The sequence below is a fragment of the Pelodiscus sinensis genome, chromosome 23 (assembly GCF_049634645.1).
Source record: "Pelodiscus sinensis isolate JC-2024 chromosome 23, ASM4963464v1, whole genome shotgun sequence".
Taxonomy (NCBI): Eukaryota; Metazoa; Chordata; order Testudines; family Trionychidae; genus Pelodiscus; species Pelodiscus sinensis.
In genome coordinates this window covers 11648223-11666841 of record NC_134733.1, presented here as the reverse complement: position 1 = coordinate 11666841, position 18619 = coordinate 11648223, and the positions used below count along the sequence as shown (strand labels likewise).

General features: G+C 51.7%; 1 protein-coding gene across 1 annotated transcript; it reads right to left on the bottom strand.

Moving 5' to 3' along the window:
• Positions 1–13552: 13552 nt before the first annotated feature.
• On the bottom strand, positions 13553–18243 carry CORT (cortistatin). Its single transcript, XM_075906392.1, has 2 exons — positions 18070–18243; positions 13553–13958 (listed from the first exon to the last, which is right to left on the bottom strand). Exons 1-2 carry the CDS (start codon positions 18169–18171, stop codon positions 13737–13739), a joined length of 324 nt encoding a protein of 107 aa, XP_075762507.1. The 5' UTR covers positions 18172–18243; the 3' UTR covers positions 13553–13736.
• Between the last annotated feature and the right edge of the window lie 376 nt (positions 18244–18619).

Below are 18619 nucleotides of genomic sequence, written 5' to 3'. Positions count from 1 at the left end.
GCATAGCTAGACTCTGTGGCAGGTTCAAATCCTAGCAGGTCAATACGGGGTCTTTATCCGATGAATGATTTGTATTCCAAGAGGAGTCCTAACTGCATTAGGTGCTGTCCAAGCACACAGGAAAGGGGTGATGCAGCTGCTTCTCTGTATTTTACAGAATACAGCAGGGAGTTAGGTTTAAAAGGGAGATTATCTAACCATCCTCTGCCAGAGAAAGCTAAGGGCTTGGGGAGTTCTCTCATTGCTTCCTTGAGCTCTCCCCTTGTCTGTCTGTCTCCACATTCTCATTATTAGAGTGTAAGCTCTTTGGGGGAGGGACTTTCTGTGCTGAGTTTGTTCAATGCCTAACACAGTGGGGTCCCTGGTCCATGCCTGCAGCTCTTGGATGTTACTACATCCTTACTAGGAATGTGAAAGGTTAACTGGTGGGAGCTGGAGCAGTTCTCCACCGGCTCCAGCCCCACAGGGGGCCCGCTATGAACCAGGGCTGCTCCAGTGGGGGTTGGAAGTGGGAGCCCCACAGGCTGGGGACTACTCTAGCCGGGCTGGAGCGGTGGCCCCTTCGCAGGAACCCACTTCATTGGTTGCATCCCTAATTTTTATTGCAACCTTTGAAAGGAGGCTGCACCAGACATGCCTTGGAGGATGCGCCTGTCTCTTCAAAGTGCTGGCGGCTCTTTCGTATTTATGCCTCACATGAATTATAGAAGCCAACATTTTGCTGTTCGCCAGTGCAGCCCACTGGAGGCCTCATTAAGGGTGTGGAGTAGGGTCTCATCAGGGTTGCCTTGTTTCTGTCTGTGACACAGCATTTACTAGGAAGCCTCCGTTCCTGAAGATGCACAGTGGTAATTATTCGCCCCTGAACGGATGGGGGCGAGGGACTCAGGAAAACAATTCCTTGAATCTTTCAGCTTTCATTACAGTTTTCTTTAAAAATGCCAGCTCTGATTTACAGCCTGACGGCCTGCAGTCTGACCTGACCAGCTGCCAAAGCAGGACTGACAGAAGCACAAAACTTATTAACCCGCCCTTCAGTCTTGCCAGATCTTGGGTGTTGCAAGAGATCCCCTGTCTGGGCTGCTCCATACACAAGCAGACATTTCTGCTGTAGCCACCTGCGGCTGGTGCAGAGGTTTAAATCTGAGCTCCCCCGTCTCTCTCTAAAGACTGCAAAGGGGTGGTAACTCGTAGGCAATTTTGCCTTGTGCTCGGAACAGGGGACAAGGCACCAAGTGATTTTAGGGCCTATTCCTGAACCTACCACTCCGTGGCTGTGTGAACCCAGATAAGTCACTTCACCTTTCTCCTGCAGTTTGGTCAGCTGTAAAGTGGGGATCATCCAACTTGCCTTGCCACACTGCAAGGCTGAATCAAACTCTACAGAGCTCCCGTAGGATCACTGCATGAGAGGTGCTATTTATGCTACAGAAGTGAGAAAATATTGTTTTCGTGCCTGTCACTTATGAGACAGACATATCAAACAGTCCCACGCCACCACAATACACCCACGCAGCGTAATCTCCCGGCAGGATGGCTACGCTGCAATCGGAGATGTGACTGCAGCCCATGGAGATGTGCCCTAGCAAGCTTGTGTAACAGTCAAAGATCGAAGCAAGTCACTGCTGCAATGAAGCTGCAGCGGCATGGCTGCTGCAGTAGGTACCCGGGGTCCCGAGCAGACAGGATTAGCTGGATCTTCGGGAAAACGAGCTTGTGTATCTCGAGGCGCTGCAATCACACCTCTCCACTGCAGTGTAGCCTTACCCTCAGTGAAAGTGGCAGATGACCTGTGTAAGGAGATGGATGTGTATACCTGGGAATGAAGCGCTCTGGGGTGCTGGATCCTCTTCTACCTTCCCCTGCTGTACCCATGCATTGCAGCACATGCCCCGTTCAGATTCCTTGGCAATAAAGTGACACTTCTCCCCCCTCTCCAGAAGGGAGAGGCGACTGCAGGCCTTTCTGCTCACTTGTTTTCCTCTGACCACCCTCGCCTGCCCACACGCTACGCTGCTCACCCGCCCTGAACGGATTTGTGTTCTCCTCCTCGGAAGAGCAATCAGGAGACACTTTCCTGCCTGCTGGCACCCAGCGGTGGGTGAATTCTCCATTTCACAGACAGAGCCAAATGCCACCTGGAAGCAGCAATTTCAAACCAAGTGATAGACACTCACTTCCTGAAGTGTCAGGCCACTAATGCGCGTGCCCATGGCCTTTAGGCAGCTGCAGCTTCCCGCACGCACACCTGCATTGAAGCTTCTGGCTGGCTAGCTTTCACCCGGGAGCTGATTTACCTCAGTGACTAGATTAGCAGCATCAACGCTGAGAAGAGGGAAAGTTTTTGTAGCACCGCAGGCTCATTTGTGGGTGTTTCTTTGCCCTGGTGGTTTCATTCTGCTGCAGGAACTCCCGGTGCAGAACCCTGTCCTAAAGGAGGGGGGAGTGCAACTTTCCCTACAAAGGAAACAACATGCTAGCACTTCATCCCCCTCCATTCCATCACCCCAAGAGTGGCCCTCAGCCTCTGCCAGACCCAACGGCAAGTGCAGACGGTGGGGTTCAAAGCCACCGAAGGAATTTGGACTTTTGGCTCCCAATAAAATTTAAATCCCAGCCGCAGCTAAACCGACTACCAGTTCTAGCCTCATGTAACCCGTGGGCCCCAGCCTGCCAAAACAGTGGGGATGAGTGTCCAGAAAAACAAGTTCTAAACTCCTCCTCCAGGCAATCAAGAGGCTCCCAGACCAGAGCTGGGTGTTATGCACCTGGAGAATTCTGTTTCCCTGGGCTCTCATCCTTGCACTCTCTCTCAATCAGGCCTGCCCATTGGTGCCAGTTGAGAGGGCCTTTGTGGTTCAAGAGCCCATTTATTGAGCTGGACTGAGACCAACAAATTCATTCCACACACTGGCCAACTTTTATGCCATGACCACCCTGATCAGAGTTGTTACTAGTCATCTCAAAATGAAGTGCATCCTGTTTCAATACCAAGCCTTCCAGCCATCCAGGCCTTCTGGCCTCTCACTGCCACGATCACGTTCATAATCAGCCACAGGACTAGAAGCAACGAGGCATTTACCTCTTAGTTCCTCTTTCCTGAGCTTGCCCCTTTCACGTCCAAATTCCCTTCTTACACAAGGAATAAAGAACCATTTGAATAACCAAGTGTGGATCCAAGACCTCAGCCATCCCACACTGCTGAGCAAAGGGGGAAGTTTGCAATCAAATCTCTCATGTGCTTGTATGCACATTGGGAGCGGGGAGGGCGGGGGGAGGTGAGAGTTAAGTAAATAAGTAAGGTGAGAATTGTCTGTATTTCTGTCAGCTCCTAAGTGGCTTCATCTCCTTGAGTCACAAGTGAAATGTCCTGTTGGCCTTGAACACAGTTTTAAGAGACAGGAGGAGGGCACAGTTGAAGATATTCATCTGATCCACCCAGGTCTCTGCAGAGCTCCCATCCTTGGACAAGCCAGCACCTTCTCAAGGCTGACTGGAGACATGAATAGGGAAACAAGACTCGAGGCAGCTCCAGCGCTGCAGGAGCCCACAGAGGAGAAAGCAGAAATAATGTGCAGATGGCAAACGGGACTTGCCTTTAGCTAAGCTTCAGGTGACACATGCAAGTCAAGCTCTGCACCGGTAGCAAAGCCAACCCTTTTAAACTGTACAGGGCTGCCCTCGAGAGGGAGACACAATGCAGTGGGTCGAAAGCCCAAAGACTGAGTGTATGTCTACGCTACAGCACTAATTCGAACTAACTTAATTCGAATTAGTTAATTCGAACTAAGCTAATTCAAAATAGTGCATCTAGACCTAAAAACTAGTTCGAATTAGCGTTTTGCTAATTCGAACATTGAGTGGACCCTGAACCGAGGTTAAGGATGGCCGGAAGCAGTGCCGGCAAGGCATCAGGTTAGGACTTAGAGCGTGGAGCTGCTGTCTCAGGCTAGCCGAGGGCTGTGCTTAAAGGGTCCCGACCTCCACCCCGGACAGACAGTTCTCAGGGGTTCCCCGCTCGCTTGTCTAACTCGATGAGGGACAGCAAAGCAGTCCTGTCTTGGAGTGCCCTGAATGCCCACACTCGGCACATCACAGCATTCGGCCATCAGCCCAGCTGCACTTGCTGCAGGCTGCCATCCGGGGTGGGGGGACTCAATCGGGGGGCTGCAGGAGAGCTTCCACCCTGAGGAGCCCGCAGAGCCACCCCAGTCCTCCCCATTGGGGGCTCGTACCCCATTCCTCCCTCACCTCCTTCCACTTATCCCTCCCTAGCCCCCCTTCCTGAGGGCTACACAGCCCTTAATTCGAACTACTTAATTCGAACTGGGCGTTAGTCCTTGTAGAATGAGGTTTACCTAGTTCGAATTAAGCGCTCCGCTAGTCCGAATTAAGTTCAAACTAGCGGTTTGCCTGTGTAGTGCCTATCAAAGTTAATTCAAACTAATGTCTGTTAGTTCAAATTAACTTTGTAGTGTAGACACACCCAGAGGATGTTAAATATTGGTTAATTGAATAGTCGAGTAACCTCGTGAATTCTTATCAGTTAGTCGACTATTCTATAATCCCCAGGGACGGGGCTGGCAGCCAGTGCGCTCTGGCCCCACTTCCTAGGAGCCCCCTGCCACACCTTGCTGTTGCCTCTGCATCAGAGGCAGCAGTGTGGGGTGTCAGGCAGCAGCTGGTCTGCAAGGGAAGCCAGGTTAAAAACCACCCTCCTCCCCCTTCACTGACCAGCTGGCTGTCACCCCATGCTGCTGCCTCTGATACAGATGCAGCAGCGTGGGGTGGCAGCAGCCCCTGTCCGGGGGGAAGGAGGTGTCTGCACCCGGACCCGGCATGAGCCAGAACTGAGCTGGGCTATGTGCCAGCCTAGCTCCTACTTGGTCCTGGACCCGTCGCAAGCCAGGACTTAGACCGGTTGCTGGCCAGCCTGCTAAAAAATGTACTTGGGGGAGGGGAAATGCATGTAGTCTAAAGCATTTAACTGATCAGCAAAAGCTTATAGGTTATCGACTACACTATTACATCCCTATCAAAGATCTGGGTTCTCTTCCCATCAATGCAATGAAAGGAGTGTGTCTACTTAGCAAAACTGACTGGAATAGCTAATGCAGGGGAGCTCCCCAAGTGGACAAGCTATTCCGGAATAGTTACTCTCCTTTGGAAGGAAGCATGCCATTCTGGAATGCAAGCGACTTTTTTCTGGAATAGGGTATCCACATGGGGAGCTGTTCCAGAAAAACTACTGAAGTCTGTTTCTCCAGGCAGACAAGCCCTAATTTGCTGCGTGACTCTGGAAGCGCCATTTCACCTCTCTGCACTCTAGCTTCCCCATGCATGGAATGGAGAATAATAAACCACGTCCACCTCTGTAAAGTGCTTTGAGATGTTAGAGCCATGCAGAGCTCTGTTAGGACTCCTCTCAAGTGCTGGCAGAATACAGCATTTTGCACTGCAATTTGACTGTAACACAGTCTGCCCTTTCTGCCCATGTTACAAAAGCAAACCTCCCAGTGCTACAATGCCTCATCAAGTCTCCCCCTACCCCAGTCTATCCCAGCCCACTTATCTCCCTGAGAGTTATACCAGGGCTAGGCGAGCCTGCGGAGCAGCTATTGTTTCACATGTTCTTTGAAGTTGCCAGAGAGTCGTTCACATTCAAGAGTCTCCTGTGCTGTATGCATCTTACCAGAAGCCGCTGCACCACCTTTATAGTCAAGACAATCTCTTTCTTTCACTGAAAGCCACGTGGAGGGTATAAGGATGTATTCACAGCCTGCGGTTGCTGGGGGTCTGGTGAATAAAGTTGCTCCAAGGAGTAAGCAAAGACACAGTTTGGGAGCCCACTTCACAAATGAAGCCTTCGCAACTCAGATATGAGGTCAGGGAACTGAGAAACTCAACACGTAGCTAGTTATAAAGAGAGTGAGTAATAAAGCGAGTGAACAAATGGGTTATTTGACCGTGTTACAATTTCCACTTCAGCGAGGCTGAGCGAGACAGAAAATTCACTAAGCACATGTGCAAAAGCAAACCAGCCTCATGGTTAGAGCAGGAGACTGGGAGTGAGGACTTGTTGGATCTATTCCCAGCTCTGCTGCTAACGAGTCTTGTGATTTCAGGCAAGTCACTTCAACTCTAAAACAGGTGAAATAGGGACAATGGTATGTATGTACCACTAAATGCATTTGTGCCATCAAATCAAAAAGGGTTCCAGATGCAGGTGAGTGTGACCCAAAGACCTCTTGATGCCACCTGGCAGGGGGCACAGGTGTCCTAGGAGCTCATTGCAAAGTCTCTAATAAAAGCCTGTGTCAACTGGATCCTTTTAGGGATTGTGAAATGTGTGTGCACAAGGAGTTACGTGACTGTACAAAAAATATCTTAAGGCCTATGGCTGGGGACTGGTCAGCAGCAAAGGTGAAAAGCCACGGTGGTTTGTTTTCTAACAAAGAATGTTTAGCTATTTGTTCACATGTAAATGAAGTATCGTATGGTTCCCAATGGGCAGCCACTTACACTTCTGAGCCAATGCTAATGAAGGACTAGGAAATCTTCAAAGGGAGGAAATAAACAGGAAGTAGAATACTTTTGACACTATATCTGGGACAAAGATGAATTGCCAGTATGCTATTTCTTCAATCTGCAAGGACAAGCTGTCGGCTATCTTGCTCTTATGAGAAGGGTTTCAACTAGATTGAGCTATGTCTAGACAGCAAGCCTCTTTCGGAAGACGCTTTTTTGAAAGATACTTTCGAAAAAGCCTCTTTCGAAAAAGAGCGTCTAGATTACAACCAGTACTTTCGAAAAAGCAAGCCACTTTGCATTACATAGCACCTTTTTTCAAAAAAGCCCTTTCGAAAAAAGGTGTTCTTCCTCGTCAAACGAGGTTTTCCGCCATCAAAAAAACTGCTGCGTTCTTTCGATTTACTTTCGAAACAATGCGGCAACAGTCTAGACGCAGGGGAAGGATTTTGGTTTTTTTTTTTTTTTTTTTTTTAAAAGGCCACTTTTTTTGGAAAAAACCCTATAGTCTAGACACACCATGACTGAAAAGGCTAAGTAAAGACCTGGGGAAAAGCATCCTGTCAAAGACAGAGGATTGCTTTGTTAGTTAAGTCTCTAAAAAGCATGTTCTGATTTTGTTTTGTATGTAACCATTTGTATCCAATAGTCTCATTCACTATCACTTGAATCTGTGGTCTTTGATAATAAACATATTCTTGTTTTCACTGTGACCAAGGGGATTACTAGTAAATTGCGGCAGCAGGACCAGTAATTCTGTGCATGCTCAGCGGATAAAAGGGTTGGACATGACAAGGATCACTCCGAGGACTCAGGTGTCAGGGGGTTGTCTATCTCCTGCCTGGGACTGACCTACTTTATTGTGAAACAAAACAAAAGTGCCTTGTCGTCACTGTCGGTTTTTTATTTTTACCTCAGGGTAGCTCATGCATTTCAGTTACCCAGGGGTAAAAATACACCTTTAGCCATGAAGACAGGGTCTATGGCTTTAAGATATGGTAGAGTTCATGTTTTCAAAATACCTTCCCCCCATCCCCTCCCCCAAGGCTTACATGCCCACAGAAGGTTCCTAGCCTCTCCATAAGTCTGGACACTTTTCAGTTAAAAAGCAACACACAAAAGTTGATCCACCACATAGACAACATTCAAAATAAAAACCCACTTGGAACCACTCACAGACCTCCCTGTTCATCGATAACCAGCACATATCACCCCCACCGTGGGCAGGTTGCCGGCCACAGATCCTATGTTCTTACAGGGGGAGAGATTAGGATGGGAACGGCCATATTGGGTCAGACCAAAGGTCCATCCAGCCTAGTATCCTGCCTGCCGACACTGGCCAATGCCAAATGCCTCAGAGGGAGTGAACCGAACAGGTAACGATCAAGCGATCTCTCTCCTCCCATCCATCTCCACCCTCTGACAAACAGAAGCTAGGGACGCCATTCCTTACCCATCCCGGCTAATAGCCATTAATGGACTCAAATTAATGGAGGTTATCGAGTTCTCTTTTAAACCCTGTTACAGTCCTAGCCTTCATAACCTCCTCAGGCAAGGAGTTCCACAGGTTCCTATCCTGAAGAAAATGCCAGAACACACACAACATCCACCCCACAGGCACAGATTTCAGTGCCAAGGAGAGGTGCTGGCTTTAGTGGAGCCTGGAAGCCAGTAGTTCTCAAACCACGGCCCAATCATCAGCACATAACTGCAACCAGGTAGCATATGTACTGGGTGGGTGTGGCCCATGTAACCCACAGAGAGCTACGTGCGTGGCTCACAGTGGTGGAGAGCCACTGTTCTAGCCACATCAGAAGCAGTGCAAGCTTTCCTCCTCGGTGCTCAGCCAACGTGGGTCAACCTAGCCCAGAAAAGCCCATTAGCAGGGCTCAGAGAGGAAGCTCGGCCTCGAGGCCTCAGCTCCAGGTCAGGATCAGGCTGTGGCCCATCAACATCTGAACCCATCAGCCACTGACCAGCCAGATGTTGAAGATTGTTGAAACAATCTCTATTAGGGGTTAGAAAGAGACAGATGCTTTCACGTCTGCCTACTGTGGGGCTTTTCGCACCATCCTTTAAAGCACCACAAAGAAGCAGCTGGGGTAGCTGGACCGTGGGTCTGATCCAGTCAGGCAAGATCTATGCTTACACCGTGTGGCCCCTTTTGGACTCATCCTAGGAAGCCCGAGTAGGAGGCGCCGGATCCTGTGGTCCAGCTCCCTAGCAAGGATCTGATTTTCCCCCCAGGGAGCAAGGAATAAAACAAGCTCCTAGACTCCAACCGCTCCTGAAAGCCAGACAACAGAGCCAGAAACTTCCACAGCCACCGAGGTGGAAAATGCAGCCTGACAGAGAGGGAAATGGCAGAGATGAGCCTGCCCATCTGGGTGCCGGAGTGGCTGTCTCACTCATTACTCCAGGAGCGCGGGGGAGGTGGAAGCGTTACCTCATCTGGAAGAAGAAAACAGGCTGGGGGCTGATTTGACTGAAACGCTGCTGAGAGCAGAAGCCTCAGGGCCACGCACGTTCACAGACCAAAGCAAAGATTCTTATGGAAACAAACCGCCTAATTCAGCGCTTCCCGGCTTCCAGCGATGGCCCCTCCGACATCGGAGCTGTCGCCTCCCAGTGCTTGGTTCTTTTCATCCCATCATTCACACCAGTGCAAAGCAGGTGTGAAGTTCCACTACCAGGCACCCCAGAGGCATAGCAAGGGTGTTATGCACCCAGGGGCAAAGGCAAAATTTGCGCACACCCCCACCGCCACACGATGGGGCCCCGAACCTGGCACACAACTGAGCCCGACCCTGGGGGGAGGAAGCTTGTACTGCATCTTCCCCCGCCCCCAGCAGTTTGGGGCCAGCTCCTTCATGCCTTAACCCGCAGGTGGAGATGGAGGAGGGTTGGGCTGGGGGCCAAGAGGTGGGAAGGAGGCACCAGCTGGTGGCAGTAGGCGGAGGAGGAGCAGACGAACCGAGGGATGACAGGGGGAGCAGAGGCGGACTAAATTGGCACCCCACTAGTGGGGCACCTGGAGGCAACTGCCCCTTCCCGCCCCCCCCCCCCCCCCCCACTACGCCACTGAGGCAGACAGTGGTGCCTAGTAAACTGGGAGTCAGGAGACTTCGGCTCTGTTCCTACTTCTGCCACTAATTCGCTGTGGGACCTGGTCAAGTCACTTAGCTCCCCTCCTTCCGTCTCCGTTCCCTTTCCCTTTCCCACACTTTGTGCATCAAATCTATTTAGTCTGTTAGTTCTTTGCAGCAGGGGCCCTCGCTAGGAGTTCATGCAGCATCTAGCACAGGGCAGCCCTGGCCTCTAAGCTTCCCCTTCATGCTACTACTGAGAATAACGGCAGATCTGAACAGCAGCATTTTATAGCCATTCCGCCCGTGTCAGTTACTGCCTAGGTAGAAGATAGGGAAGAATCACGTCCCCATTGACTGCTGTAGAGACCAGCATCCACGCTGGACTTTCTCCACACTAAGACTCACCCACCATTCAGCCGTGCTCATTCTCTGACCCAACTGCAGGAGGGAAAGCTCAAAGCTAAACCAACTCCTTGGCAGGGGAGCACAAGCCCAGGTAGCAGGCCTCACCAGTCTCAGCCTGGCCAAGTAACACAGTTGCCCAGAACGGTAACAGAAGCTGGAGATCGTCTGGTTAGCCAGCACATGGGCTGATCAAAGAGGCTCTGATGCGAACTAGAGCAGGGTTGGAGGATCTTGACCCAAATATCCCTGAGTTTGTGTTTCAATTTGTTACCGAGATGGAGCCAATTGTGATATTTGGCTTGGTGCCTGGAGGTGCCTGGATTGAGGGCAAAGAGTCAAACAACTGAACGCAGCCCTCATTATAGTATGGGGTTGGCTTTCTCTACAACGGTAGAACAAAAGAAAAAATTATGTAGCACTTTAAAGACTAACAAGAACTATTAAACCATCTTGTTAGTCTTTAAAGTGCTACATTGTTGTAACAGGCCATATAGAGAGCTCTGTACTCTTGTAGAGTAATCAAGAAGTAGCTCTGTTAGTCTGATATTCCTAAAACAAAAGGAAAAACTATGTAGCATTTTAAAGACTAACAAGAACTATTAAACCATCTTGTTAGTCTTTAAAGTATTACATAGTCTGATATTCCTAAAACAAAAGGGAAAACTAACAGGGCTCCTTCTCTATTACTCTACAAGAGTACAGAGCTCTCTTTATGGCCTGTTACAACAATCTGTAACCTACTCACCCCCTTCTTTTGTTCTCCGATTACAGTGGTGTTAATGAGTCACTCTACCTTGAATGGTCCCTTACAACAGGGGTAGTCAATAGATGGACCATGAGCCAAATCCAGACCCCCCCATGCTTTTGAACAGATTCCAACATCTTTTTATCATCATTCTTAATTTTTCTTTCATTATTTTCTCTAAAGTCTGGACCTTGACGGGGCCTTGATGGAGAAATGTGGACCTTGACAAAAACAACAGACTTCTCCTCCTTACAACATGTGCTAAACCAGTGGTTCCCAAACTTTTCGGCATCACGCCCCCTTTTTGATTTTTGAGAAACCCTCATGCCCCCCCCCCCGCCCAAAACAATAGCAGTAAAACTTGGGGTGGGATTGACGGGTGTGTGCGTGGCTGGGTCGCCTCATGCTCCCCCTGGAATTTCTTCACACCCCCCAGTTTGGGAACCCATGTGCTAAGCCATCAGTTCTACCTTGCATTTTGCTGAAATCCTGGGAGTATCTGCTCCAGACCCACCAAAGAACTGTGAAGGGCTCAAAAGCTGGTCGCGGACAGAGGCTGGTCCAGCAAAAGACATTACCGTGCCCACCAAATATCCTGGGATGGACAGACATGACCACAAACACATAGTACTTAGCTCCCTCACATGACATTACAGCCATTTCTCCCCCCCCCCCCCAAATGCACTCTGGGCTCATGATACAAGTAGCCAGGTAGGCAATTCTGCCCAGGGGTCAGAGAACAGAGTGGGGAAGAAGAAAAGGAAAAAAAACATCTCTCTGTTAAGCTGGTTGCTTCACTCCTGGATCACTGGAGACAGGGCTACCTGCAGATCCTGCCCTGACTGCTGGAGGCATTATCTTCACAGAGCATAAGGCATGGAGGGCTGGATACCCTGCTAACCCCAAGCACTGGCTGCTGCCCCCTATTTCACCTATTTCACACTGGGGTGCATGAATCGCTAATGTCATCAATAGACCCTCCCCCCAACTCCCCATTATAACAGGGGCACTCTTGACACGGTCATGCCCCCAAAGGCCTGGGGAAAGGTGGGGGAAGAGACACATGGAACCTAGGCTTCACCCCAATCCCTCCCTTGCACCCCACCCCATCGGTCCTGGCTGGAGGAGGAATGGCTAGATTTCCTGGCCCCCTCCAGGACAACACTCCTGTGATCCCACCTGATGCTTTAGTGAGTAGCAGGGCTATTGTGGTGCCCTCAGGAGAGACTGTTATGCAAGCTGTTTCTTACAGTCACTGGTATTGCAGAGGGAATTTCCCCCTTCTTGGGCCTCCTGCAGGCCAGGAGGGTGGCTAGGCTCTGCCTCCCACACTCAGTTCCCTCTCTCTGGCAAGGCCAGTTTTACTGAGTGCAGCCTAACTGATGGAGTAATTGGAGTCATGCCCTTCTGGCATCCCCATTATAACACGATTAGCCTCCTACCTCCGTATTTCTGCTCTCCTTTCTCTTGCTCCAGGATGCTCCAAGGCAGCTGGCTAGGCAGTGCCAGCGCTGGCAGGGTAAATGCCCATCTGGGCAAGGCCTGGATGAGTCTGGTGGGAGCTGGGCAGGGGCACTAGGTGCTTCTTCACAATCCCTTCCAGCAACTGGGAGTTGGGACAAGCAACAAACCACCAACAGCTGCCCAGACTACTGCTCCCTATGCAGGCCACATGGCCAGGACTGATTGTAGCAACCCCCTCCAGAGTCTACTGGGCTCACTGTAAAACTTGGCATGGAGCCTCTGGGGAGAAGTCTGTCTCTGGTTGCTCCAAAATCCTGGTTAGGAGCATGGAGGGGATTCCCTTAGGACACTGCCTTGCCTGAACCAACTGCATCCCAGTGGTATGAACTTCCTCCCAGAAGTACCCACAGCCATGGCTCCAGCAGAGGAGTTCTGGGCTTCTTTGTGTGTGAAACACCTGTTACCTTTTATGCCCATTGATAAATTGTATAATCAATTGCTTAAGCACACCCTGGTTTGTTATAAAATGTTCTCAAGAGGTCTACTTACTGTCAGTCAGGTTTATTATTGTGAGGCAGGAAAGTGTTTTGTACAATCCCAGTTTCTGAAGAGCAGCTGTGATGAGACATTTCCCTTACACAGAAGGCATTCTCCCCAAATTGACCTCCCTTGATACACCAAGAAAAGGTACTATAGGTGGGCATCACCTGAAACTGAATTCAATTAATCAGCTTTTTACCTTGTTAGTTGCTCATACATCCCTTTATCTTCTGTGCTGAACCTGTGTGTTCCAGGTCATGATGCGACCATATATTTATTCTGAGCACTAGTATGCCAGGTACCAAAAGGCACGGAAACATGCCCATACCAGCGTCAATAAGTTTGTGAGGGTGACTCCCTTTCTCTTGCTATAAGAAGACATAAATATGTCCTGCTAGTGACAGTTTTCCTATCTACTTAAGCCAAAGTTTACTTCTGCTAATGCAAGATGTGATGGCATACTTAGCACAAGTGAACAGGATTATAATAAAAGTACAAGCCAATACGGGCTACATAATTATTGTATTCATGCTTAATAATATGTATACTTAAATGCTTGGACTATATGTTGTGGGTAGTATTATCATCATACTATTTGGGTATACTAACCTGCTTATATTCCTCAGTGTGTCCTTTCCCCTCCATCATCTTTCAGCCCAACTTTTAACTGTGCTCCCCCTCCTTAACTGTGCTCCCCTTCCATGAGTGTGTCAGGAGACCCGTGTGTGTGTGTGCATTTTGTTGCTGCAGGCACAAAGAAGCAGACACATGTTCCCCAGGCGCCTCTCAGCCATGCTTTAATTGTGAATGGAGTAATAAATGAACAGTGCTCAAATCATTTGAAGAAAACAGAAACCATTGGCATGTGGATGCTATTTACAATGCTGATACAGTTCTTGTGTTGTAAAGGGGCTGGGGAAAATCTGAGGGGACCTGGATCCAGCGCTGGGGGTAAGGTTTTGGGACTAGCAGGAAGTGAAGGTTTTCCAGAAGAAGTTTTTACAGGGGGCTTTGCGATCTCGCTGTGATAGCTGGGCTAGCCGCCCCAAAGCCGATCTTTCATCTTCCAGTCTGCTTTCCGGGGGCTCTTCAAAGTCAGGGGGAATGGCCTCACGCCCCGTGTCCATCCCATCCAGCAGACCCACCAGCATCTTCAGGATCAGGTCCTTCCGGGTCTTGGTCTGCTCCTGTTAGGGGAAAGCACACGAGAGGGGTGATGCCTTTTCTTTAGGTCCCTCTGCAAGTACTGGCCTAACGCTCTCCATTTCACCTCACAGACTCCAGCTCCAACCCTTAGGCCATGGGGCAACTTTGGGGTGCTAATCACCTCACACTGATCAGTTGCACAGTGCCAGTGGGGAGTCACTGGGGTCATCAAGGTGGTCAGGGGAGAGGGTGAGGGATAGATGTAGGGACATTTGCCAGACCCAGTTAGCCCCCTCCTTGCATCTCTTGGCCTGTGAGCCAGCAGACGGGAGGCAACAGTGCACACAGGAGGGTGGGCTAGCACAGAGGCTCTAGCATGGGGCCCTGGATGGTTCTATGCTCAGCAGTCAGGAAGCCTGGGTCTCATCTGAGACAGGGGAGGCACAAGAGGGGGATGGAGCCAGGCTCTCAGTTCCTATGTTTTCTTCTCCCTCACTACAGGCTCCTAAGCCTGAGGGCTCTCAGCACCTGGACAGCATTCACTCTACAGACAGAGGAGCCAGTTAATCCTCACCCTGTCTCCAGGAAGAAGTCATTACCACCACCATACAAATGGGGAAACTGAGGCACAAGGGGGCAATAACTTGCCCAAGCTCACACAGCAAGGCAATAACAGCGCTGGGATGAGTCTCAAAGGGGTAGCCATGTTAGTCTGTATCTATATCAGCAAGGAGTCCTGGGGCACCTGAAACACTAACAGTTTTATTTGGGCATCAGCTTTCACAAGCAAACCCCCCCGCTTTGTCAAATGCAAAAACCCACTTTGTCTGACGAAGGGGGGTTTTGCCCGTGAAAGCTGATGCCCAAATAAATCTGTTAGTCTTGAAAGTGCCCCAAGACTCCTCACTGTTAGAGTTGGGATGAGAGCTCAGGAAGTTCTGGCTCCCAGACATGCATCAGGCCACGTCATTCATCCTCTACTGCCTGTTCAGCCGGCCCAGCTGGGCTGAGAAAGCAGCGCATGTATCATAAGAACACAAGAATGGCCATACTGGGTCAGACCAAAGGTCCATCTAGACCAGTATCCTGTCTGCCAGCAGTGGTCAATGCTGCCCCAGAGGAAGGGAAGAGAAACAGGTAATCATCCAGTGATCCCTCTCCTGTCATCCATTTCCAGCCCTTGACATACACCATTCCTACCCATCCTGGCTAATAGCCATTGATGGACCTAACCTTCATGAATCTATATCTAGCTCTTTTTGAACCCTGTTAAAGTCCTGGTCTTCACAACATCCTCTGGCAAGGAGTTCCACAGGCTAACTGTGCATTGTGTGAAGAAATACTTCCCTTTGTTTGTTTTAAACCTGCTACCTAGTAATTTCATTTGGTGACCCTTCATTCTTCTGTTATGAAACAAGTCAATAACTTTTCCTAATTCACTTTCTCCACACCAGTCATGATTCTATAGACTTCTATCATATCCCCCCCAGTCTCCTCTTTAATAAGCTGAAAAGTCCCTGTCTTTTTAATCTCTCTTCATATGATAGCAGTTCCAAACCCCTAAACATTTTTGTTGCACTTTTCTGAACCTTTTCCAATGCCAAGATATTTTTTGAGATGAGGCGACCACATCTGTACACAGTATTCCAGATGTGGGCGTACCATGGATGGATAGAGAGGCAATGAGATATTCTCTGTTTTATTCTCTCTCCCTTTTTTAATGAGTCCTTACATTCTGTTTGCTTGTTTGACTGTCCTTGCACACTGAGGATGTTCTCAGAGAACTCTCCACAATGACTCCAAGATCTCTCTGGTGAGTGATTATAGCTAAATGACTCCCCATCATTTGTATGTGTAGTTGGGATCAATTTTCCAGTGTGCATTATTTGGCATTTATCAACATTAAAATTCATTTGCCATTTTGTTGCCCAATCACCTAGTTTTGTAAGATCCCTTTGAAGCTCTCCACGATCTGCTTTGTTCTTAACTATCTTGAGCAGTTATCATGATACCAGCGGTAGAACTGCCAACAAATGTGGTTCTTGCCCTTACAGTATCCCCTGCTCCTCTCACCCCAAACCCAGCTAGCTACAACCCCTCCCCCCCGGGGTTATTGTCTTCCTTTCCTGGCAGCCCCAGCACCCACTTGGGAAGGGCCATGAGGGGACACATCATGCTGAGAAATGTTAACATGGGGAAACTTCATGCTGCGAACTCTCTAGCCAGCTAGTGCCCAGAGCTAAGGAAAAAAGGGGCAGCCCTGTGTGTGTTTGGGGGGGGGGTTCCCAAATGACTTGAACCATAGAGACATGAAGCCGCTCACATCGCCTGCTGTCAATAGCCTCGGGCCAGATTCTGTTCTCACTTACACCAGCCTCAGCTCCGTTGCTTCCTGACCCCGGCCCCAGGAGCATCTCCCCGCTGAGCGTTCAGCGTTTGCTCCCCGCTGGCCTCTGGGCTCGCCTGTTCCCAGGGAGCGGCCACGAAAGGGGAAGGGGCACAGGCTACGTTAACCCCCCTCTTTCTTGGAAATAACCTCTAATTCAGTAGGGGAAACTGAGGCACACAGCGGCGAGCCACAGAGCCCGAACAGTTGCAGGAAGATCTGAACTGAGGCGCTGGGGGCCAAGGCAGCAGCCCCCCCCCCCCCCATACACATACAGGGCAGGCCGCCTCCTGGGTATCTCTGCTAACTGGGCACCGGGTGCCGGCCTCATTCGCCTCGCCCTGAGCAGGGCCAGCCGAAGCCCGGGCACCCTGGGAACCAGCGGAACAGAGAGGGCTGATAGCTGGGGGCCCCAGCGTGGCTCAGGGGCCGGGAGAAAGGACCTCAGAGCCGCCTTGCATCGCAAGCTAAAGACCGCGGCCGTTCCAGCCGGGTGCGCTCGACCCTTGCTCCCACCGCCGGAGAGCTCCGTCCAGCGGCTGCTGGTTTCCAAGCGCACCAGCCGGGGGCTCCTGCGCATGGGGGTGTATTTCACCGCCGCTTACGCCTCGGCGGTGCCCAGCCCCAGAAAGGTACTTCGGAAAGTTACCGGTTCTCAAGCCCCGCTCCCGCAGCGGCAGGGACCGGCCACTGAACCGCCCCTCGCGTTCATTAGCCGCGGCACCCAGCGCCCTGCCTGGGCAGGTCTGTGCGTAAAAACGCGTCGCTCACACACACGGGAGAGCCTGGGGTTGTGGCGAGAATCTGCTGGGGAAAGAGCCTGCCCCCGCCGCCCCCAAAGGTCAGACGGAGCGAAGGGCCGCTCGCTAAGGGGATGCGGTCCCCAGCATCTCAATGCGCGTGTCTGTCTCCTGCTCAGGCTTCTCCTTCGCGACTCACGGGACGCGCGCCCCTCTCCAAAGCGCAGCGTCGGGTCCCGATGGGGAACCGCCGCTGGGGCTGGGAAAGCGACGCCGGACACTAGACACAGGCGCAAGAGGAGTTTAGTGCCTGTACGGGGGACTCCGGGCCTTTTTGCGCAGCTCTCCCGCCCTCCGGTTCCCAGGATGGGAGGCTGGTCTGCGAGCCGCTCGGCGGCGTGAGCCGCGCAGCGGAGGGAGAGTTGCGCAGCTAAACGCACAGAGCCGCTCGGGCGGCGCGCAGGTGCGGGTGGCGGAGCGCGCGGCGGGGGACACAGGCTGGTAGCCCCCTTCCCGTTGGTGGCACCGCCTCGGGTGTATCTACCTGGGGGTGGGGGGGGGGCTGACCGGCAGAGCTCGAACGGTACCGTTCACACTGCTCCCAGGACCACGCTGGCGCGCCTCCCTTGCGGCCACTCCATTCCGGATCGAAGGGACTTTATGCTGGCGCGACCACTCCGCTTCGGATTTCCCGGTTACCTTCCTTCTTTCCTATGGCACCTGGTCCTTCCAGGAGGGACTCCCTCCAGCCTTCTCCTCCCCTCCCCTGCTCCTGCCCTGCTCCCCGCCCGATTTCTCCAGCCATCGCCTTTTCTCCTTCCCGTCTCCTGGTCTTCGCGTTGCCAGTTTCCTCCTAGCACGGACTCTGCATTCGCAGCCCCCCCTGCGGTCTGCCGCCCCCGGCCCCCGCCCCCCCTCCAGCCCCGGAGATCCAGGAGCAGGGAGCGCTCACTAGGGGGGACCTCACCAGGGTCCCCCCTGCCCGGCCTCCCGCCCCAGCGCCCGCCCGGCAGGCGTGAAACTCACCCTGCTGTTCGCCACGGCGGCTCGCTCCTCGCCGGGCAAGGCGCTGGCTCTCACGCTCCACACCAGCAGCAGCACGGACACCAGGCTGGCCACCAGCTGCATGATGGACAGGCTGGGACGACAGCGCTGGCTCGGGGACGGCTGGGCGGGGGGAGCTGTCTCTGGGCTCTGGTCTGCCACACACAATGGCTGCAGCCCCTTTTATAGCCCTCTCGCCAGCCCCGCAGGTGACGCAAACAATCCAGTCCCTAGCACAGGCAAATGAGACTTTGGAGGGGGATCGACACTTGGCTGCTGGAGTGGGGCCCTCCAGCGCCCCGGGGCTCTCCAGGGGCCCGTGCTGCAAAGACCTGTGGGGGAGGGAGCGAGGCTGGGGGCTGGGAGCAAAGTAACCCACCTTTCCACAGCCCATGGGGCTGGGTGCTGGCTGCAGCTCCCACGACTAGGTGGGCTGCTCCTGGGGTCCTAGACACTGCCTAGCAGAACAGAGCAAGCCAGTCCTGTACCCTGGGGGCCATGTGGGTCAAAGCCCATTCCCTATGGTTACAGA

Coding starts and splice junctions, on each gene's coding strand:
- CORT (XM_075906392.1), bottom strand. CDS start 18,171: ATGCAGCTGGTGGCCAGCCTGGTGTCCGTGCTGCTGCTGGTGTGGAGC. Junction 13,959..18,069: donor CCGCCGTGGCGAACAGCAGG/GTGAGTTTCACG, acceptor TTCCCCTAACAG/GAGCAGACCAAGACCCGGAA.